The following is a 22293-nucleotide window of genomic DNA, read 5'->3' on the forward strand; positions in this document are numbered from 1 at the left end:
TCATTTTTTTGTTTTTTTCACAACTTTTTTTACTTAAACAATTAATTTGGATAATATTTTCGGATAAGATTTTTTGGTTTCTACGTGTCAATACTATTCATATTGGATAATATTTTCGGATAAGATTTTATTTTATTAGTTATATTGGTTGGTATTTATAGGAAAAAAAAAAGTATGAGGATTTGGTGTCAAAAGTGAAGAGTATTGGTTGGTATTTATAGACATTGGCGAACCCAGAATTTTTGTAGCAGAGGTGCAATTTGACTAAGTATGAAAAATGATTTTTCGGAATAATCATTTTCTCAAGATAATTTTTGGCGGCTTTTATTCCTTACACATCAAATAAGAAAACTTGATTTTATGAAATTTTAATATGAAGTATATATTGACTTAATGAGCCATCATTTTTAGCCTAAATCGTATTTTGCACTAAAACCGATTTTTCATATTTTGATTTGATGGGAATTTGATTTTCTAGTATTTTTATTTGAATCCAAATATGGGGTACTTCCTTATTTACATTGTAAACTTAAGTAAATGGAGTAATATAAAAATAAATAAAAGTAGAAGGACAAAGACATTTACTTAAATGTTGAAAATGGAAATAAGGTATAGAGAAAAAAAAAATCAGTAATTTTTTTGTATTTTTTTAAATTTTTATCCATTTTTTTTCATTTTTTTATTGTACAAACATTGGCTACCGTTGGATTGCTGGAAAAAATATGATCGGAGAGCCAATACGCTGCCACGTGTAATGTAGCCATTGGCGGCTACTGTAGCGCTTCGGTTTAAATTTTTTTTAACATTGGCGCGTGCAATGCACGCGCCAACAGTAAAAAAAATTAAACCGCTGGAGGGCTGACGCCAGCCTGGCGTCAGCCATGACGTCACGTTGCTCGGGCGCTTGCTCGGGCCGAAGTCGCCCTCGGGCCAGCCCAGTCTGCTGGGTCCCATGGCTTGCCCGGGCTGGACTTTGTTGCTGGAAACGATTTTTTTGCCCAAACCCCCCCCAGCCCGAGCTTGCTGGAAATGCTCTTAACATTCTACAGACATGGGATCCACCACCAGGTCCTCAGCAAGAAGCAAACAGGGGAACACACAACACTCACATTTTTATCAGCCTATGGAGAAAAAGAGAATCCCACAAATTCCTAATTCTTCTTTCTTGGGATGGGAAGAATGACCCAAAGAGTGGGTCAAAAACACTCTCAACTGCCCCCTCCTACCTGTATAGAAAAAGCGCGCACACAATGATTGGCTGTCTAGCTGGAAATAAATGGCTATAGTATAGCCTATAACATGCTTACTCATAATGCCATGTTATACAGCTGCACAACATGCAATAATCAATACCAGTAAAGAAATATAAGAGAGAGAGAGAGAGAGAGAGAGAGAGAGAGAGAGAGAGAGAGAGAGAGAGAGAGAGCTTAAAGGAATTGATCTTTCTCATTTGTGTCCAAATAAACATACAATATAGTGGAGTTTGCTCTTTTATGGACAGCAACCAAAAACTAAGAAAAGAAAACAAGTGTCTGCTTCTAATGTATAAGCTCCTAATTCACCTAGCCTTCTGTTTAAGAACATGACGCAATTGTGATTTCTGGCTTTCTATTTTTGCATCCAAAAGCTTGACCTTCGAACCATTCTTTTGAATGGCTCGGGGCCATTCTATGGACCCTTTCATCCCTCGAGTTATGTGTGGATTCACTGTGTCTGTTGGGATCCTCTGTCCAGCTGAATCCCGGTGTGTAGTATCATGTTCAAACAACCCTTTATTTGAATTTTCTCCCCAACGTGATGTAATCCCATTTGAAAGCCTCCCTTCACCCTCATCGAAACCTATCTTATAAAACTCACCATTGCTTGGACATGATCCACAAAGCTTAGATGCAGAAGATGTCTTGCGCCTTGATTGCTTCTCTGATGCTGCGCATACCTCACTGATTTCCCTATCTGGAGAACATTGACCTGCATTATCATTACTATCACTAAAGCTCCTTGAAACAGTTTTTCCCTGGCCAACCCTGTCAATTGCAGGATTACCCCCTTCCAATGAATCACAAGATCCTCTGGCATCTTTCTGTAAACAACTATTATAATCATTATGGCAATTCAACTGCTTTAACAAATCTGTTTGGTTGAACCCATTATCCTCATGGCTAGGAGTGTGACAAATGCAGGGTTCAATCTCCCTCTCACTGCCTTCACATCGCCAGAGCTCTTCAAAAACAGCGAATATATCATTTGATTTTGGAGGAACATTAGAAAATTCTTCAATACCATGGACATTCAATGACTTAACTGCCTGCAGGATCAACTCAACTTTTCTTAACTCCGTCATATCCACAGTGCCAAACCTTGACCTTAAGAAAGTTTCAACATCTGTTATCAGCTTGTTCAACTGACAATATTTATCTTCAAGAGCTAGTTTTGCATCGATCAGCTTCATCTGGACCCGTTCTTCACGCCAAACCTCTGCTATCTGCAACATCTTCCTCTCTTCTTCCACTTCTGCAATAATTTTCTTTGATTCTCTCTTCAATGCCTCAACTTCAGCCTTGTCTTCTCCAATTTGTTCAGCTAGTTCATTAGAAATTTCTTGCATGAGTTTTCTGCTCTTTTTCTCTTCCTCATATTTTTCCATGAAATGCTCCGCAGAGAACTTGGCACCTGCTAATTGATTTATCAGATTGGTGTTAAGGTTTTCCATCTGCTGACGACTTTTCCTTTCCCTACTTAATTCTTCCTTCAATTCGTCAAGAGCACGATTTTTCTGCTGTGCTCTGCTCTTCCAATAGATTCTTTCCTCTTCTAGCTTCCTCAAAAAATGTTTGACTTTCTTCTTAAGGGACTGCCGCTTAGCTTCTAGCGAAAGAATACACAATCTAGCTTCCGTTAGTTCTGCATTCATTGTCGAAACAACAGAGCCAGTAGTAACTGGCCTATCTTTGAGAAGCTTCACATGGTTGTAAAAACGATAGATGTCATCAAATTCTTTTGAGCCGCCAGGGCTCCACTTTGTTTCCCTCTCTGATGCACGTTTGGGATATGGCGAAGACGGTTCAAGCTAGAAAATCAAAAGAAAATGAAACATAAATACTAGAAGTTTATAATTTAGGTATTGAAGCTTGAAATCTTAATAATTTGATAAGTCAAAGTTGTATAACACATTAGGTTGCTGAGCCGCAATTTTTTTGTTGAGGCTAAGGGCAGGCGCATAACTGAGACATTGTTTGACAAAGATCAATCGTTTCCTTGCCCAATGATGAGTTCAATATTAATATATTCAATTTCAAGGCACGAACCATAATGATTGATTTCAATGTCTTAAAATCTATGTAAAACCTCTAACACTTTGACAAAACAAAATTGGCTTTAAGATCTGAACCCAAAATTGAACATATCCAAATGATAGCAATGCAGTCATTCTATCTGAAGTTCCTATAATAACCATTTCATATGCAAAATTATACATTTCAAATAAACAAACACATAGCAGAGTTCAAACTCACAGTGGCAGTCACATAACAGAGTCAAAAACGAAACTTTTACAAAAACCACATGAAAATCGAATCAGAAATACCTGAAGCTGAGGCGGAGGAGGATCAGAAGGGCCAGAATTGAACTTGAGGTCTTGATCCCTTGAAATTTCGTTAAAGCGCAATTGCCAGAGCCCCGCGGCAAGCTTCCGAGCGGAGGCCTCGACGACACCGGTGGTTTTGTGGTCGTCGAACTTCCAGTGAAGAAATGGACTCGACGGGGGTCCGAAATTCCGGCGCCGGTGCGTCCAAGCTTTCCGGCGACGGGAATGGGCACCGCCTGACTGATTCATTCGGTGGTCATCCGAGTCTCGGTTTTTGTGTGCTTTGTTTGCTGTTGTGAGTGAGAGTGGTTTCAATGCTTTTATAAGGAAAGGAAGGATGATTCATTGTCTACGTGTCTGTTTTTACTGTTTAGTCTATCATTTTACACTTTTACGTAAAGTCAAGGGCATGTTATACGTTACATTATTTTTCCAAAACCCGAGTACACTATTATTTATACAAAAATAATGTTTTTTTTATTTTTATTTTTTTGAGGTCCTTTCCTATTGAAAGGGGCGATAGCATATTAAACTCACACACACAAGACGGATGCTAGGACTCGAACTCAGGACCTTGCCTGAGGGAGTAAATATTCCAAACCACTACACTAGTGGGTCCTTTGCAAAAAAAAAATATATATATATATTTAAATAGCTAGAATGTGCATAGAAAAATAATAATAAATACGTACGTTAATTAGATGATATTATGTATTTAAAAAATAGGTAAAAAAAATAAGTAAGTCAACATTTCATATGCCTACATATATTACATCATATGATAAATATGAGAAGATAATAGATAAACTATTACTCGTAAAAGATAATAGGAAAATTATTGTCTATAAAAGATAAAAGGTATATTATTATTCAAAAAAATAATAGGTATATTATCATTCATAAAAGAAAAATAATTTTCTATTTAAATCAATCACATAATAAGGAACATTATTATTCAAAATATATTCGAATATTTTAATAGTAACTTTTAAAATATATACGAAGACACCATAGTATAGCCGCGCGGCTATACTTTTCAGATTTTTCCCAATATTTTAATAGCATAGCCGTGCGGCTGTACGCTTTAGATTTATTGGAGTATTTTAATAGTATAGCCGGCCGGCTATACTGTTGAGATTTAATCGAATATTTTAATAGTACAGCCGTGCGGCTATACTCTTTAGATATACTATTTAATTATATACGTATATTTTAATAGTAAAGCCATACGGCTATACGCTTTAGATATTTACGAATATTTTAATAGTAGAGCCGCACTGCTATACTGGTTGGATTTAATCGAATATTTAAATAGTATAGCCATGCGGCTAGACTCTTTAGACATATTTTAATAGCATAGCCTTTCGGCGAAACTCTTGAGATATATTCGAATATTTTTATAGTATAGCCATTCGGCTATACCCTTTAAATATATATATATATATTTAAAAATATATCTATACTCTTTAAATCTATATGGATATTTAAAAATAAATATTCAAATATTTTAATTTTATAAAGAGAATAGGTAAATATTCGCGCCATTTGTGGAGTCACGCATGAAACTTGTGGCGGCAAAACACATACTCCGTCACTACAATTTACTGTCCCGAGAAAAGTGAAGTTTGTAGGTCAAGATTTTGCCGCGAAAGAGTAATTTTGTTGTGGTATCTGGATTAAGATAGCAAGGAGAGAGAGGGATGATGATATGGCGTTAAAGCTAAGTGGAAAAAAAGGAGTGTTGTTGTTTAAAGAAGAATAAAATATTGTTGTTGACCAACTACGTACGGAGAAGTTGAAGGTTTCAAAGACCAATAATACAGAGATTGACTAATTAAACCCTAAAGTCAAGGATTCCATTTGCATACTTTATGTTCACACTCTTCCTTGTCCGATCCCAAATATTCCATTTCAAAAGCCAATTCACACTTCAAAATTGACAATTTTCTCCCTGGAACTGGTGTAGGGTTTGACCATTCTCTGATTATCTAGAATTTCAATTCGTAGAAGCCATGCAATTACCAGCCAGCCAGCCAGCCAGCCAGCCAGAAATTAAACACCTTCATATGTTACATATTCAAGCAGCTAAGCTAAGCCCAGCCGCGCGCTAACTTCTGGTCTTAGACCACCTAGACCCCAAAAACAAAGGAAAAAGTTGAACTTGTGACGGTCTCACCCCGCCAACTCTACCTGCCTTTTCTCTGCTATATATAACACAAACCTCCCCGTCGTCGAACGCTCTCTTCTTCTCTCAGCAGCCTCAATTAGTTTCTAAAGCTATATAAGCTTAATTATATCTAGTTTAATTAAGCTTAGCTAGTTAGAATGGGAAACTGTTTGAGGCGTGATTCGGCCACGGTATGGGCCGACGACGACGATGACGACGACTGGGTCGACATTAGTTCTCAGCTGCAGGTGCAGCCTTGTGATGATTGTAATAATAGTAATAATAATAAGAAGAAGAAGGCTTACAACCACTTGGTCGAAAAGCAGAGGCTTCTTGGTGAGATAATATCATCAGCTTCAACATCTTCAACATCTTCAACATCTTCAACATCTTCAACTTCAACTAATGGAGATCAGGTGAAGATCAAGATTACTAAGAAGGAGCTGGATGAGTTGGTGCATGGAGGAAACCTGCAAGGTCTTTCGTCTGTCGAACAACTCTTAGATCGCCTCTTGACAATGAACGGCCCTGATGACGATCAGAACTTCTATGAGATGGATCATCAACGGCCCTGGAGGCCAGTCCTCCAAACTATTCCAGAGTATTAAGGACTAATTAGGATGAGGCCCATTTTTTTAATCTCTCATTATTATTACTATTCTTTTTTCTTGTATGTAGAGATTCAGATTTGTCACTCTCTGTTACATACCATATATAATAGGGAATAGTTTTCCTTGGTATATATGTTATTTACTCCTTTTATTAATGTATTTTTAGCGCATCTGATTTTGGACTGGTCCATATCATGCGCACATCTAATTGGGCTGCTCAGTCCTCATTATGGGCTTCATCCTGAATAATATGTCTACTAGACAAGGCCTACTTGGGCTTAGCTTAGTCTTGTGTTTGATTTTAGTAATGTTAGATTGGGATAAATTAATTTTCCAAAAAAAAAAACTTTTATCATTATTATTTTATTTTATTGGGGAAGGAGGAATAGAACCTATGACCTCGGATATATAAGTAAATACTTTTAATCACTTAAGCTACTAACCTTTATTTATTTTATTGATTTTGAGCTTGAACGAAGAAAGATTTATTTGAATGTTGGAAACTTTATTCCATATCTTTCTTTTTGTCACTAAGGGGTAAAGGGAGGTACATTGTTCATTTGGCTAGGCTTGCTAGCTAGGAGCCTATTCATAACCAGTGAAAGTTGATGTTAGCTTGATGCTTTCCACCTTTTTATTTTATTATCCTTAATTGTTCTTTAATCATGCAATGCTTATTGTCGAAGACAAGCTGTGAATTCCCTCCTTGGAAGACATATCAACATCAATTATGCTAATCATTTTCATATGCTTTCCCAAATAAACGAATTTTTAAAGTGTTAACGTACGTTATAACGAATCATAAAATGATGACAAAGATAAATAGATTATGAAAATATATAATATCAAGTTTTGAACTTTATTCTCAAACCCAATTCAATGATTTCATGTTAAAAAATATAGATTGTTTTATTAAATTCAGATCCTTTTATTTCAGAGATCCATTGTATGAATGGCCAGAAGAAGGTCAAAATTTAAAATGAAAATAGTATTTAATAACTGCTCAAGTTTATTGCCTACACAAATAAGCACCAGATTTTTTTTGAGCAATGGCCGCTTTAATTATCCGAACAACCACTACCACAGTGCCTGCCCAAGCCTTGGTAGGCCATTGGAGCTTTCGCACGTGTGAGAGACACGAACCAATGGAGCAGGTCATCACTGCCACAGGTGTCACGCGTGCCAAATGGCTGGTGTAAAAAGTAGGAGTTGGCCAGTTGGGGAGAAAAAGGCGATGGGTGGCGTTAATGCGCCAGTGCTCTTCTATCTCAGTTTTCTGGTCAGTGTGGGGCCTACCTACTCTCTCCCAAGCAAGACAGCTATTACTCTCACACTGCTTCTGGCCCCACCCCACTTTGAAGCTCATTCATGGCTTCTCTCTACTCTGTCTCTATCTCTCATATCTTCCTGTTTTCACAATGTCTCCTTTATTTTCTCACATCCGCCAAACCGTTCTCTGAGAAATTCCAAGGCTGATGCTTGCAAGCTGAGTTTCAGTCCTTCATCTATCCCTTTCTCTGCCTGTTTTTCCTCAGTTTCCCTCCACTTGGTTGTAGTCTTTTGTGATGGTTTCTCTATTTTGGGGTAAGGAAATTGAAGGCATGAAGGAAACGGTGTCTCTGAAGCTCACCGTCCATATATTTATGTTGTTCCTATGTGAGTATTCATATGTTTCTTGTTGATTTCTTTAGTGGGTTCTGCTTAATTTTGCATGATCTTGAGTTTTGTCTTCTGGGTCATTGTTAAAGTTGCTTTATTTTGAAGAATGTAACTGGGTTTCGAATAATTTGACCTTTGGTATTTTTGTGCAACTCAGATTCTGTGAAAGGTTCTAGATTTTGATTTCAGTTTCCAACGATATGGTGCATTTGGCTCCCAAAATGATTGAACTCCTATTCTCCTCAATCTCCTAATATGTTGCTTGTTGTAAGCCACAGCTTCACTTCCACTACTATTTAGTTCTTTAGTCACTTGTTAGAATGAACTAAAAATATCCCAGGTTTAGGGCAGTGTTGGGAATTTGATTGCTGTTCGAGTTGGTATAGGTTTGCTCTTATAACTTTATATGACATACATTAGTATTGAACTACGGATTTAAGATTTCACCATAATCGCCATCATTGCTAGATTATGGACATATTGAGGCACATTACTTGCCTTTGGTTGAAGTATTCATTGCTAAGCAGTTCTAGGATTTATGATAGTTTGTCTATACTTCCTTTTTTCTCATTCTTTTTCGTTTTTGACTTCCTCTTAGTTACCTCAACAATACTAGTTGATTTAAGGCTTTAGAACTACTGATCGAAAAATTCATGAAGAAAGTATCCATCTACATGTTTCTGATAGTAATCTTTGTAAATGATTTGTTTTATAGGTCTCCATATATGTTGTGGCAGCACGTTAACTTATCATAAAGATCCAGACTTGACGATTAAACAAGAAGATTCTATGTTACCGATGATCTCTCCTACAGGGACTCCTCAGCCCTTTCTTCCCCTTCTGGCTCCTTCACCACTGGCACCGTTCACAAATACCACTGTCCCAAAATTATCAGGTTCCTCCCTCCCTCCTTAATTTCTCTAGTTAAATTAGATTCCCCAACGCATTTTTTGGTTAAGATCTGAAGTTATATATTTTCGTGTTGATCTGTGGGTGCAGGACTCTGTACGCTAAACTTCAGTGTTGCTGAGAGTTTGATGAGTGTGACCTCAGTTGATTGTTGGTCGGTTTTTGCACCACTGCTCGCTAATGTAATTTGTTGCCCACAGTTGGAAGCCACTCTCACAATTCTCATTGGTCAATCCAGTAAAGAGACCAATGTTCTTGCTTTAAATGGGACGGTTGCTAAACATTGTCTATCAGATATTGAGCAGATTTTGGTGGGCCAGGGTGCAAATGACAGTCTTGCACAAATATGCTCGGTTCATTCATCAAATCTGACTTATGCATCTTGCCCAGTCATTGATGTTAATGAGTTTGAGGATACAGTTGATACTTCCAAGTTGCTTGCCGCTTGTGAGAAGATTGACCCTGTGAAAGAATGCTGTGCTCAAACTTGTCAAAATGCCATATTAGAAGCTGCTACGAGGATCGCATCAAAAGCTTCTGATCTTTTGAGCACGGATGGTGCTCACGATATCTTACCTGATGGTGTAAGTAAAGGCAATGACTGCAAAAATATTGTCCTCCGGTGGCTGGCAAGTAAACTCAATCCTTCTCGTGCAAAGGAAGTTCTAAGGGGACTATCTAATTGCAAGATTAACAAGGGTGAGTTTAGAGTTAAACATGGTGCTACACAGAACCTCCATCAAAGTTCTGTACTTTTTCTTTTATTTTTTATTTTCTCTAACCCAAAAAAAAAGAAAAAAAGAAGAAGAAGAAAAATTACTAGTTATTATTTTAACAGTTTAAAACATGGGGGCCTCATATATTTTTCTAGAAGTTTGTCAGGGATTTCTCCTAAAAGTAAAGTATTGATGTATTAGTGCCAGTGGTTAAGGAATATCTGTCATTACATACATCTTCTGATAAAAACTCTCTCCATCAGTTGGATTGCCATCTTTATGAATTTGGATCAGACATTTCGGAGATGTTATTGGAATTTTATCTGTATACCTCATATTCGGGGCTTACACCTGCATTATTATAGTTGATTATTCCATGATTTTTGTATGTGGAGTGTGTGCGAGAGAGAATACTAGTTTATGTTTGCTCTGTATCTTATATCAGTTTGATTTTACTTAGAGATGCCAATCTCCAATTGGAATATCTGATCCTGTATTGTATCTGGTGTTCACTTCAGTTTGTCCCCTGGTTTTCCCCAACATGAAGCATGTTGCAATGGGTTGTGGGAATGGGATAAGAAACCAGGCTGCTTGTTGTACTGCCATGGAGAGCTATGTGTCCCACTTGCAAAAGCAGAGTTTCATAACCAACTTGCAAGCTTTGGATTGTGCTGCATCACTGGGCATGAAGTTAAGAAAATCAAATATTACTGAAAATGTGTACAGCCTATGTCATATAAGCCTCAAGGATTTCTCCCTCCAAGGTTAGTACGTTCCTCTAGCCCCCTTTTTTAAGCAAACTATAAGCATTGGATCGTGTTACTAATACAAAATTTTATGTGATTTCTGTATGTCAAATTGATTTGGGGATCGGATTTGTACAACTCAGTTGGAAATCAAGGTAATAAACTTGGTTCGTTTGTATTGTCCAATTATATTATACAGAAAGCACTGCTTAGCATTACCAGAAAGGTTCACTGTAGCCGAAAGAAGAAATTACACCATTTCAATTGTTAGCATCTTTTTATTGTCAAAGTAACTACTTTTGACTTTGCCAATCATTTCATGCCTGTGCTTTTGCTCTTTTCTTGTTCTAGTCTTGTAAAATGGTCTATCTTTGTACTTTTTGCATCGTAGTGTCTGGATGTCTTCTGCCGAGCTTGCCTTCCGATGCAACATTTGACAGTTCAGGGGTCAGCTTCCTTTGTGATCTGAATGATAACATTCCAGCTCCCTGGCCCACCTCTTCTCAAGGGGCAGGTTCATCATGCAGTAAAAGTATGTGTAAGCTATTAACGTTTATTCATTTGTATGGAATACCCTACTATTCCATTTCATATTAGAATTTGCAAGACTTTGTTGTTAATAAAGGTTGTGTGTCCTTTCTGTCACGCTCTAATGATTTTTGCCTGACTTGTTGGAATTTCAGATGTCAAGATTCCCGCACTTCCTGCAGCAGCATCTGCTGAAAGTGGTGAGTAGGTCCATTCATTTATCTTCATAAGGGATCATTTTCTGCCTCAGTGCTAATTTGGTTTATTTGAGCAGTCCCCAAGTGCAGTATAGTATGTAAGGCATGCTCAGATATTTTTAACCTTATGAAAACTCTTAAGAACAAGTTGCAAAACAGATGAATTGTGATTTTGTTTTTTCTTTTCCTCCTTTTGGGCTGTTTCAGAATTTAACTTTAAACATATATATGCTCTCATGTTCTCCAGGTCTGTACAATGATGATGTGATGCTTTCTCTACTCCTTGCTTCTGGGGTGGTCCTCATGATGGTTTTGTAATAAGTATTCCCTTGAGAGAAACTTGTCAGTCCTCGAAGGAGTTCTTTGTTATGTTAGTCACCCCAAGCTAGTCGATAGAAGACCGTGAACTGGGGATAGAAGCTAGATCTGAGGTGATTTCATGTTTGTGCTTCCAATCCATATTAATTCATGATTCTTGCTTGCTTCTGTAATAAATTTTTTTTGTAAAGAAAATTAGGAAAGTGAGGGAGGTTATATTGTAACTGACACTATCGGGATTGCATGTGTAAATTCAGAATTTCAGATTGCTGCCAAAATATAAGTTTAGTTCTTTTTGCCCAATTAGTATGTGCAGTAATATAGCGTCTCCTTCCAGTCAGTTTGTGGTACTGAATTATGCACAATGGGCCAACTCAACTTTTGTCATAATAGGAGTTTTCATGTGCTTCATTTCTTATTGTCGTTCTTGTTGGCCCTCTTGGTTCAGAATTTCAGCCCAGTCCTAGCCAATTATTCAGAACTGTATAATGAGACCAATCAATGCGTGGGATATAAATTCGCACGGTTGGTATTATGATTATGGGGGGTGTTTTTGGCTTGTATTTTATCATCCTATAGGTTCCCAGAAATAGTACATTTTGTTTATTACAGTACTTGAATAGTATGGACGCCGAGCCGAAAGCATACGCCTCTCGTGCAAAACGATTATAAATCTTTTTCCCCCTAACCTAAATATTAAATAGTGCAGCAATGGGTGTAGCTTTTTTCATTTTTCCTTTGACAAAATCTTCTAGTCTTGGTTGAACTATTGTCATGGACAAAGGATGGGACGATTCGATCAAGATCCTCCTTCCCAAAAATAAATGGAGTTTACTAAAAGAAAGTAAGTAGGTGTTGGACCAACCATGAGTTAATTTAATCCCTGCAGGGCCTGCATAAATTTCCAATGTTTATACACTATATAAGTCATTTGGACTTGCTCCGAATATAGCAAGTGTTGTTGTTCTGAACTTAAAGAGGCAGAGAGGCAGAGAGTGATCAAGACGAAAAAATCGATCGAGCATGGAGAACATGGACAGCGATCAGCACAATGAAGCCTTGTTACAATCCGGAGAAGCATCAGCGAGAGGGCCTATAAGTTCAGCACTGGAAGATATACTAACCAACCCTGATCTCTCATACTTCCAGCGCCTTGGGCAGGCTTCTTGGCGTGAAATTAAGACCCTCTTCTACCTAGCAGCTCCGGCGGTGGGGAATTACTTGCTCAGCAACATCACTGCAGTAGCCACCCTCATCTTCTGTGGCCGACTTGGCAATCTTGAATTCGCTGGTGCCTCTCTAGGGAACACTGGTGTCGCTGTCTTTGCTTACGGCCTCATGGTAATATTTGTCATCAGTAACGTACACATGTCTACTTATTGTTTCATATTTTTATGCACAAATTTTGTGATCCTAGAATTATAATTTTGATCGATAACACGTGCAATATATATGCATGATGTTAATAATATTATGCTTCGTTTTGTGCATGCATAGCTTGGAATGGGAAGTGCAGTGGAGACATTGTGTGGCCAAGCATTTGGAGCAAATAAGAACGAAATGCTGGGTGTATATTTACAGCGAGCAACAATTCTTCTCACGGCAACAGCAATCCCAGTGATGTTCATCTACATCTTCTCCAAGCAAATCTTGATCGGACTAGGCGAAACGGAGAGCATAGCATCTGCAGGAGCACTCTTCGTCTATGGCCTAATTCCACAGCTCTTTGCCCTGGCTTTCAATTTTCCCTTACAAAAATTCTTACAAGCTCAGAGCATAGTGTGGCCTAGCGCCTGCATATCTGGCGTTACAGTTGTGGTGCACTTAGTACTTAGTTGGGTGGTGGTGTACAAATTGGGGTGGGGTTTGCTGGGTGCATCTTTGGTTTTGAGCTTGTCCTGGTGGATCATGGTGGTGGCCCAGTTAATGTACATCTTGGTGAGCCCAAGGTGCAAATATACTTGGACTGGATTTAGCTCACAGGCTTTTACTGGGCTCTGGGAGTTTCTGAAGTTATCCACTGCATCCGCAGTCATGCTGTGCCTTGAGACTTGGTACTTTCAGATTTTGGTTTTGATCGCTGGGTTGCTCAAGAATGCTGAGATTGCCTTGGACGCACTCTCTGTTTGGTAAGACGAAACTCAAAAACAATTTGTAGTTCAAGTGGTTAAAAACATTTACTGCTACATTTGAGGTCTTATGTTCAAATCCCCCTCCCCATTATCGCTCGTATCAACAAATTCATACTTTTTGCTTATGTGTTTTTTTTGTTGTTGTTTAATTATTGGTACACTAAAGAGTATGTGTAACTGAGTTTATGCAGCATGGCTGTATCTGGATGGGTGTTCATGATCTCTGTTGGGTTCAATGCTGCAGCAAGGTCAGATACTTATTCATATGTAATTAATTAATTAAAATGGTACATACAACTATGAACTAATTATTAATTAATGAAATTAATTAGTGTGTGGTTTAATTAATGTGAAAAAAACAGTATAAGGGTGAGCAATGAGGTTGGTGCTGGGCATCCAAAATCAGCATCATTTGCAGTGGTGGTTGTAACTACAAGCTCCTTAATCATCTCCTTAATCCTTGCCATAATCATACTTGCACTCCGCCGTTACCTCAGCTATATATTCACTGAGGGCTCCACTGTTTCTAATGCCGTCGCTGAACTTTCTCCCTTCTTGGCTTGTACTCTTTTACTTAACGGCATCCAACCTGTTTTGTCTGGTAATTAAGAACTATATGTTTGGATAATTAAGTTAATTAAAACGAAGGATGCATGTTCATTAATTCTTAATTGAACTTGTTTTTTAATTAATTAAGGGGTGGCTGTTGGGTGTGGATGGCAAGCAATCGTGGCATGGATTAACGTAGGATGTTACTACATCATTGGTATCCCACTGGGTTGTGTTCTTGGCTTCAAGCTTGACTTAGGAGCTAAGGTATGAATTTAGGGTAGCGATTTTAAATCTCGTTTTTCTTAATCATTTGCAGTTCGAAACTGAATAATTTACACCTTAGAGTGTTAAAATCACTAGCCATGAATTTATTTACATAACTTTGGGACTCACTTTTTTTTTTTTCTTTTCCCATTGAGTCTGTAGGGAATATGGTCGGGAATGCTGGCGGGCACTTTTATTCAAACTCTTATACTCTGTTGGATCACATTCCGGACTGACTGGAATAAAGAGGTAACGTTGGCAAACTAGTATTTCAATTTGATTTTTCCCTTCCAATAAGTTAATCATACAATCATATCATATAAATATAATTTGGAGCTGTATCAAGCATTCAAATGTAAATTTTTTTAATTTTTTTTTTTAATCAGATTGCGAAATCAAAGATTCGTATAGATGAATGGGAAGACAAGAAGGAGCCTCTTCTCAATGAATAGACCCAAGTTTAGGAAACTTGGGACAAAACTCTCGTTTAAAATATAAAAAAACTTTGTTTGTCGGAGGGGCAATTGGCATGCCTTGTCTTTTTATATAATATCTTCAGTGACACTGGGCTTTGGTTTTTCTTTTGTCACATTAATATTGTATGGGAAATTCTAATTCATTATCTCACTCTTTCGACGCTTAAGCTAAAATCGATTACTTTTTTGAGTAAGTTTTAACTCACCACCCTCTAAGAGCACCTCCAACGTCCAACTCAAACCTGGGGGAAAGGCCCTCCTGGCGAGCCCAAGCCACCTTCTGCGCGAGAGAAGAAGCCCGGGCAATCGCTGGGTCCCACCAACCCTGGCAGGACCAAGGGCAAGTCTTGCCTGGGCTTCAGCCCGAGTTGGGTGACGTCAGCGCACGGTAATTCAAATTTTTTTTACCGTTGGCGCGTGAATTACAAGCGCCAACGGTAAAAAATATTTGACTTCCGCACATCACCCATGACAGACTCCAACGGGCATTGACACGTGTCTCAATCGGGCCTCTCCGATGGGTTTTTTTCAAGAAATTCGACGGTCCTCCTTTTTTCGGCTAAAAAAATACCAAAAAATTCGGTATTTTTTCCCTATAAATACCTAACCATTTTATTTACTTTCCACACCAAATCTTCATACAATTTCTTCTCCATCCAATATTTTTTACTCCCCACTCACATTATGCACTTTCCACACCAATTCTCCATACAAAGTCTTCTCCTTCCAATATTTTTTTTAATGAATATCCGAAAATTTTATCTGGAATAAGACACGTGGCAACCGAGGTTCTCATCCGAAAATCTTTTTTGAAAAATAATGGACACATGACAACCAAAAATATTATCCAAAAATTTAATTACAAAATATTATCAAAATTAATGGTTTAAAGTATAAAAAAATATGAAATAAAGTACAATGAATAGTATTTGCCTTAGACTTGCCCTAGACTTAGCCCTTATGGGTGGAGTTGCTCTAAATGCACAACATTTTCCACATCAAGTAAATAAAAGTGATATCGATGAAGAAAGACGTTTCCCATTGAATGAAAAAACCAAGCTAACGAAACAATTGAAATCAACATTTAACAGAAACTTGTTTATATAACCAATTTCAACAAGAGGGACTCACAACTTCTGAACCGTAATCCGTTGCAGCAGCTCAAGACTTTTGCTCTCTCTCTCTCTCTCTCTCTCAAAATAATCTGTTTCAGCTCTCTCTTTATGATGAGATTAGGGTTAGAGAATGTGTCTGACGAGAGCAGGACCTTAAGTTTATATAGGGCTAGGTTAAGTCGTCTCTACTCATCATCAAGGGCCGACTTGACTAATCTTCCAAGCCCACCAAGCAATGGTTCATGCAAAAAAAAAAAAAAAATAGGACCTCTTAGTAGGCTTCAAAATTTTTCCTTATTCTACAAAGTTTTGAACCTCAAAGCATAACCAAATTTAAACTTTTATCAAAACCTAATATAATTTAATATTTAATGCACTGATCCAAATAGGAAACATAACATCCCCATTCCCATTCCCATTGTCCTTTTGAAAGTTGAAAATCACTCCACAACTCTAGTTTGAGAAGTGGAATTATAAGTAGATAAACTGCCCACTCTTATATTGAAGGTACACTAAAAGTTTGTCCTCAAGCTCCGCTGTGGTTAATGGTCCATGTGAGAGAGACAAGTGCTCTGCGCCCCCCCACACACACAGAGACCTCTTGGCCCACCTGCAGCATCACCTTCCATTCCATTTCATTCCTACCTAATAAATTGCTATCTTCTTATCTACTACTAAAAAGGCAACCATACAAATCATTCATACTGTCAACTCAATCATAAATTGCATCATGTTCAGTTGGCAGCAACTTTTTATTATTTTGATAATACATAAGTTGTTTGGGGACGGACGAATAAGAGTATAAGAGCTGTGATAATGTGAATAAATATTCTTAATTACTTTTTAGTTATGATATTGTTTCTGAAAATTTAGCAACAAGTTTAATAAACCAAAATTCCTTTTGCCCTGCTGGGATCGATCAAGTAAAGGGATTTACTAGTTGGTTGTTGCAAAGAACAATTGATTGAGTGTTCTTCGTTTTCATCGTTTTGTGGGGGCAGATGTAGCCAAATCACATGCATGACTCAGTATGTACTTCAACAACAAACCTTCCGTTACTGTAGGATTCAAAAGCGAACCTTATAATTATAGCCACCACCGAATGCAGTCCTAAATAAAACAAACAAAAAATTAGATGTGCATGCGCGCTTGACCCTAGTATCTCTCACATACGTAATAGCATAGCAAATCCAAGCAATGACCAGGTAATTACTCGAGTGCAAAAATGAATATTTGCCTTGACATGACGTTATTATTATTATTATTATTATCCCTTATTATTAAAGCAAAGACATGAGTGGTATGCCTTTGATCTGATTTGTCAATAAGAAAAAGAAAAGACAGCCTTTACATTTAGTAAGGAAACACACAACAGCCACATTTCAAAAGAAAATATATTTTCTCGATATAATTTAGGTGGCCGATATATTTGACCCATGCGAGAAAGAAACCCAGGGAGGCACAAACGCCACTCGAGAAGTAGATGTGACACACCATATTATCCATGTTCCTTTTATTTATTTACATGTAACGCTCAATTAAGTCAAATTTGTTTTTTTAAATTACTTTTATTATATTTGTTTTTTCTTTTTATTAACATGGATTTGCCATCGCATAGCCGTTTCTAAGATTTTGAGTGTCCTGTGGCGAAACTTAAATTGGGACCTCACATAATCTAATACGAAAATACTATTTAAAAAAAAAAATTCATACATTAATGTCATAAAACAACATTTTCATCGATATCAACATTTTCATTCTCATCATTCTCATTATGCTCAACAATATTACCCACACTTTCATCCATATTGTTTTCAGTATCTTGCAATTCCTCAACATTATCTTCTTGTTGTTCATTGGAAATACTTTCATCAATTGTAGCATGTGATTTTAACAATGAATCTATCTAGAGCTCCTCTTTGAGATTGAGTCAATTCCTCGAATTTTCTTTTTCTAAGTCGTTTTGTATATCCAGAAACGTATTTTCTAGTAGGTGGTATGTTTAAATTACAAAGAAAAATTCTAAAACCCTATAACCTGGAAAATAACCCCAACAAGAAATAGATAAATATTTCTAAAAACTATATTTTCTAATATAACCAATCATCAACATGATAATAATTTTAAAAAATAAGTCATGTAATATATAGATTGAAATTGAGATTTGATTGAATATGACTATATGATTTTGAGTGGTTTTTATGAATTTAGGAATTTAGGTTTTCGCTTTTTTATATTAAATTTCTGAAATTAAAAGAATAACAAAAATTGTCAAAGAAAAAATAACCAAAGAGATTGATGAATGATGATGATTACTTACTAGAAAATCAGAGTTTAAGAGAAAGAAGAAGTCATGAAGTTTTTTATTTTTTTATTTTTTATAGTGGAAGAAAGTACTTTGATACTCGTACAAAAGAGATTGATATAATTGCTACTAGTTAGCTTAGTTTGATGTTTCCCTTTTTTTAAAAACCTGTTTCTGTTTCATTTATTTATAATTATTTAAAGTTTGTTGTTACACACACTTGATTTTCGAGGGTCGCAATGACGCCACTTGCACCACCTCAGGGCCGTATATATATATATATATATATATATATAATAAAAGCAGAGCTTATGAGCTGCAGTGGAAGGCTAAGTTTTATTTATTTATAATTATTTAAAGTTTGTTGTTATACACACTTGATTTTCGTGGGTCCTGTACGGTGGCGCCACTTGCACCGCCCCAGAGCCGTATATATATAAGCAGAGATTATGAGCTGCTCACAGTGGAAGGTAGAGAGAGAGAGAGAGAGAGGAGAGAGAGAGGAGAGAGAGAGCAAGCTATCATGGAGCCTTCTAGTGATAACGAGCCCTCTGAGCCCCTCTTGCTTTCCAAATCATCTTCGATGCATATAGTGAGCCGTGAACTGGAAGACACACTAAACAACACTGAACTCTCATACTTCCAGCGCCTCCGAACCGGCACATGGCTTGAGCTGAAGATCCTCTTCCGCCTGGCAGCTCCGGCGGTGGTGGTTTACTTGCTCAACAATGTCATATCCATGTCCACCCAAATCTTCTGTGGCCATCTTGGCAACCTTGAACTCGCTGCCTCCTCTCTTGGCAACACTGGCATTCAAGTTTTCGCCTATGGCCTCATGGTACAACTAGTTAATTAATTAATTTTGCCTATGTTCTTTTATCGAATATAAGTGAAATATGGTATGTTTAATGAACAATCTGACAACATAACATATTGATTGGATTGTTATGTTCCCAGGGATTAGGATTAATTTGGTATAATTAATTCATGTGTGTTTTTGGTGCAGCTTGGTATGGGTAGTGCAGTGGAGACACTGTGTGGTCAAGCCTATGGTGCACATAAGTACGACATGCTAGGCATATATATGCAGCGATCGACAATCCTCCTCCTAGCAACTAGCATCCCACTGATGATAATTTACATCTTCTGCAAGCAAATCTTGTTAGGCCTAGGTGAATCAGCCTCCATTGCTGCCGCGGCAGCGATCTTTGTCTACGGTCTCATCCCTCAAATCTTTGCCTACGCCTGCAACTTCCCCATACAAAAGTTCCTCCAAGCCCAGAGCATAGTGTTCCCTAGCGCCTACATATCGCTGGGGGCACTGGTAGTGCACATAGTGCTAAGTTGGGTGGTGGTGTACAAATTGGGAGGGGGCCTGTTGGGCGCCGCGTTGATTTTGAGTTTTTCGTGGTGGATTATAGTGGTGGCGCAATTTGTTTACATATTGTGGACGCCAAGGTGCAAACGCACATGGAGAGGGTTTAGCATCAGGGCATTTTCTGGGCTGTGGGGCTTTTTGAAATTGTCTGTGGCATCTGCCGTCATGCTTTGCCTGGAGACTTGGTACTATCAAATTATAGTTTTGCTGGCTGGGTTGCTTAAAAATGCTGAAATTGCATTGGACGCTCTCTCTATTTGGTGAGCAAAATCAAAGCTATTAACTATAGTTAATTAGTTTGCCACTTAACCTTAATAATCAGATCAGAAGGTCCACTCACTCTTGCTCTGCTTAATTAGCACCACTCACAAAAAAACAACAAAAATCAAAATTTGGTAGCTACTAGTCTGGTAGCTGGGCACAACAACTAGTCAATTCATTTTTATTTATTTTTAAGCTTTGACCAAAGTCAATGTTTTATGAAACGCTCAGAAACTGTGTCTGTATTTCTTTCTACATGGTTTTCATGTGATGAGGAGGAAACATGCTTTGCATGCTTTCTTAAGCAGTTACAGATCTTAAAACCTGCCCTGCGTGCGTTCAAGTATTTGATATTAGCTAGCGTAGCGTCGTAAAATAGTGGTAGTCAAACTGCAAAAAGATATAAACAAAGTGTGTGTGCCTGTCAGATTGTGGTCAGCTGTGTCGTTTGTATTCGTATATATATATAATTGTTTTCTTTGTATTCTTTACGTCACAGTCACATGAAAAAATGTTGGACATGCATGTTTCACTATCTAATATCTAATAAAAATTATTATCTTTTAATTTATGATGGGTTATTAATTGATGCAGCATGACCATAACTGGATGGGTCTTCATGATTGCTGTGGGGTTCAATGCTGCTGCAAGGTCAGTAAATTTCACAAAACACAAGACATTACCGGATGCAGAGATAACTGTTCTTAACTACTTGAGCTAGCAATTATTTGAGAACTAATTGATGAATAAATAATTATGCAGTGTGAGGATTGGAAATGAGCTTGGGGCAGGACATCCAAAATCGGCAGCATTTGCAGTGGTGGTGGTGACTTCAAGCTCCTTCATCATATCGGCGGTGTGCGCCATAATTGTGCTTGTTTTACGACATGATATAAGTTATGTGTTCACTGAGGGAGAAACAGTCTCCAATGCCGTCTCAGACCTTTCCCCGTACCTAGCCATATCTATCGTTCTCAATGGCATCCAACCTGTTTTGTCTGGTACGTGTGATTGATCAAGTTTTATTTTCTTTTTTTTGTCGGTATGTGTTGGCAGACCATGAATGTCTAATAAATCCAGAAACCAAACAGTCAACGATCTAAAAGTCTACGTGATGGACTTAGTAGTTGAACATCAAGATCACACGACGTAGCCCTATTTTCGATCAAAATCTGCCTCTTCTGTGTGTCGTTTTTTGACTTTACCATGCAATGCAATGTGCGTTTTGGAGTGTCGTTCTGGATATATATTCCCTAATGTAGGATTCTATATTTTGGGCCAAAAACAAAAGGAGTGGCTGTCGGGTGCGGATGGCAAGCATTTGTGGCATATGTTAACGTGGGATGTTACTACATCATTGGGATCCCATTGGGTTGCCTTCTTGGATTCAAGTTCGATTTCGGAGCTCAGGTGATAATACTATTTTCCTATTTTTAGCACTTTAATTATATATATTGTTTGTGGTTTTATGTATAATTAATTTTAGGTTTGCTTTAATTCTGTCAGGGAATATGGACTGGCATGATAGGAGGCACTTTTATACAGACAATCATCTTACTGTGGGTCACATATCGGACTGACTGGAACAAAGAGGTTAGCCTAATCTATAATAATTAACTACTTTAATCTCACTATCAATTGGACAGTTATATTTAGAATAACGTTAAATAATTGTTTGCAGGTTGAAAAAGCACAGAGTCGTTTGGACACTTACGAGGACAAGAAGGATTCCGATGATGAAGTGCTGACCAATTAGTCGAGTTTTCAACTTGCTCTTTTCTTTTTTCTCTGGCGGACGTCGGGGAGGTTACATGAGTTTTGCTTGCTTTTTACGTGCATGGAAAGTTTTGCATTATTGTAATAACGTTCCTTTCCTTGATTAGGAAGGAAGTCCAAAAATATTTTAAACTTGATGAGGAGGAGAAAGGGTTTATTTTGTGGCTGGTCTGTTTTGTTGTATTAGGCTGCCCTCATCTTGTCATTTTGGGCCAACCTGCTTATATCAAATCCAAGAATTGCAGTTGGTCTGTTTTAGTAATTTCCACTGCAATGTGTGTGACATTGCAAAAGAAAACCTCTAGGGTCGACACGCGTAGGTCCAAACAAGTCAAAGTAAAAGCTAATTGAGAACAACAGACGTAAGAAGACAGCTGTTTTTCCATAACATAGAAAGAGAAATCGAGTAGCTAAATCATGCCATGCGTCACAAAATTCGCCTCATGAAACACATATGATTTATTTTACTAGTGCGACAACCAGGGCTCATCATCAGTGCCCACTGCCCAGCAAGCAATGATGCATGCGCTTAAACAGACGACCCGTCAATACTGATCAATTTTAAATATTTCAACTGATGACGAAAACAATGGTTTCTCC

General features: G+C 37.7%; 4 protein-coding genes across 7 annotated transcripts; 3 read left to right on the plus strand and 1 right to left on the minus strand.

The window, feature by feature from the left end:
• Window positions 1424-3862, minus strand: LOC18778934. The gene is made up of 2 exons (XM_007212623.2): window positions 3584-3862; window positions 1424-3067 (listed from the first exon to the last, which is right to left on the minus strand). Exons 1-2 carry the CDS (start codon window positions 3830-3832, stop codon window positions 1559-1561), a joined length of 1758 nt encoding a protein of 585 aa, XP_007212685.2. The 5' UTR covers window positions 3833-3862; the 3' UTR covers window positions 1424-1558.
• Window positions 5909-6358, plus strand: LOC18779435. The gene has a single exon (XM_007213331.1). It carries the CDS (start codon window positions 5909-5911, stop codon window positions 6356-6358), a length of 450 nt encoding a protein of 149 aa, XP_007213393.1.
• Window positions 7479-14995, plus strand: LOC18780141 (uncharacterized GPI-anchored protein At1g61900). 2 transcript variants are annotated; one of them, XM_007212647.2, is made up of 10 exons: window positions 7479-8017; window positions 8736-8915; window positions 9020-9244; window positions 12513-12775; window positions 12932-13563; window positions 13758-13814; window positions 13929-14167; window positions 14264-14382; window positions 14545-14631; window positions 14769-14995. In XM_007212647.2, exons 1-10 carry the CDS (start codon window positions 7927-7929, stop codon window positions 14832-14834), a joined length of 1959 nt encoding a protein of 652 aa, XP_007212709.2. In that variant the 5' UTR covers window positions 7479-7926; the 3' UTR covers window positions 14835-14995. The 2 variants fall into 2 exon arrangements, with proteins under 2 accessions (XP_007212709.2, XP_007211589.1); XM_007211527.2 differs by lacking the exons at window positions 12513-12775; window positions 12932-13563; window positions 13758-13814; ... (2 more) ...; window positions 14545-14631; window positions 14769-14995 and adding exons at window positions 10164-10409; window positions 10535-10546; window positions 10783-10923; window positions 11075-11119; window positions 11364-11824 and having other exon boundaries at window positions 7503-8017; window positions 9020-9628.
• LOC18779459 (protein DETOXIFICATION 40) lies at window positions 18721-21951 on the plus strand. 3 transcript variants are annotated; one of them, XR_002271392.1, is made up of 7 exons: window positions 18721-19116; window positions 19285-19916; window positions 20512-20568; window positions 20680-20918; window positions 21180-21327; window positions 21424-21510; window positions 21599-21951. XR_002271392.1 is itself a non-coding variant. In XM_007212924.2 (7 exons), exons 1-7 carry the CDS (start codon window positions 18802-18804, stop codon window positions 21671-21673), a joined length of 1524 nt encoding a protein of 507 aa, XP_007212986.2. In that variant the 5' UTR covers window positions 18722-18801; the 3' UTR covers window positions 21674-21951. The 3 variants fall into 3 exon arrangements, 2 of the variants coding, with proteins under 2 accessions (XP_020418476.1, XP_007212986.2); XM_007212924.2 differs by having other exon boundaries at window positions 18722-19116; window positions 21209-21327; XM_020562887.1 differs by lacking the exon at window positions 21599-21951 and having other exon boundaries at window positions 21424-21513.

The sequence above is a fragment of the Prunus persica genome, chromosome G4, assembly GCF_000346465.2.
Source record: "Prunus persica cultivar Lovell chromosome G4, Prunus_persica_NCBIv2, whole genome shotgun sequence".
Classification (NCBI taxonomy): domain Eukaryota; kingdom Viridiplantae; phylum Streptophyta; class Magnoliopsida; order Rosales; family Rosaceae; genus Prunus; species Prunus persica.

Coding starts and splice junctions, on each gene's coding strand:
- LOC18779459 (XM_007212924.2), top strand. CDS start 18,802: ATGGAGCCTTCTAGTGATAACGAGCCCTCTGAGCCCCTCTTGCTTTCC. Junction 19,117..19,284: donor TTTTCGCCTATGGCCTCATG/GTACAACTAGTT, acceptor TTTTTGGTGCAG/CTTGGTATGGGTAGTGCAGT. Junction 20,569..20,679: donor GGGTTCAATGCTGCTGCAAG/GTCAGTAAATTT, acceptor ATAATTATGCAG/TGTGAGGATTGGAAATGAGC.
- LOC18778934 (XM_007212623.2), bottom strand. CDS start 3,832: ATGAATCAGTCAGGCGGTGCCCATTCCCGTCGCCGGAAAGCTTGGACG. Junction 3,068..3,583: donor CTCCTCCGCCTCAGCTTCAG/GTATTTCTGATT, acceptor TTGATTTTCTAG/CTTGAACCGTCTTCGCCATA.
- LOC18780141 (XM_007212647.2), top strand. CDS start 7,927: ATGGTTTCTCTATTTTGGGGTAAGGAAATTGAAGGCATGAAGGAAACG. Junction 8,018..8,735: donor TATATTTATGTTGTTCCTAT/GTGAGTATTCAT, acceptor TTTGTTTTATAG/GTCTCCATATATGTTGTGGC. Junction 14,383..14,544: donor AGCTTGACTTAGGAGCTAAG/GTATGAATTTAG, acceptor TTGAGTCTGTAG/GGAATATGGTCGGGAATGCT.
- LOC18779435 (XM_007213331.1), top strand. CDS start 5,909: ATGGGAAACTGTTTGAGGCGTGATTCGGCCACGGTATGGGCCGACGAC.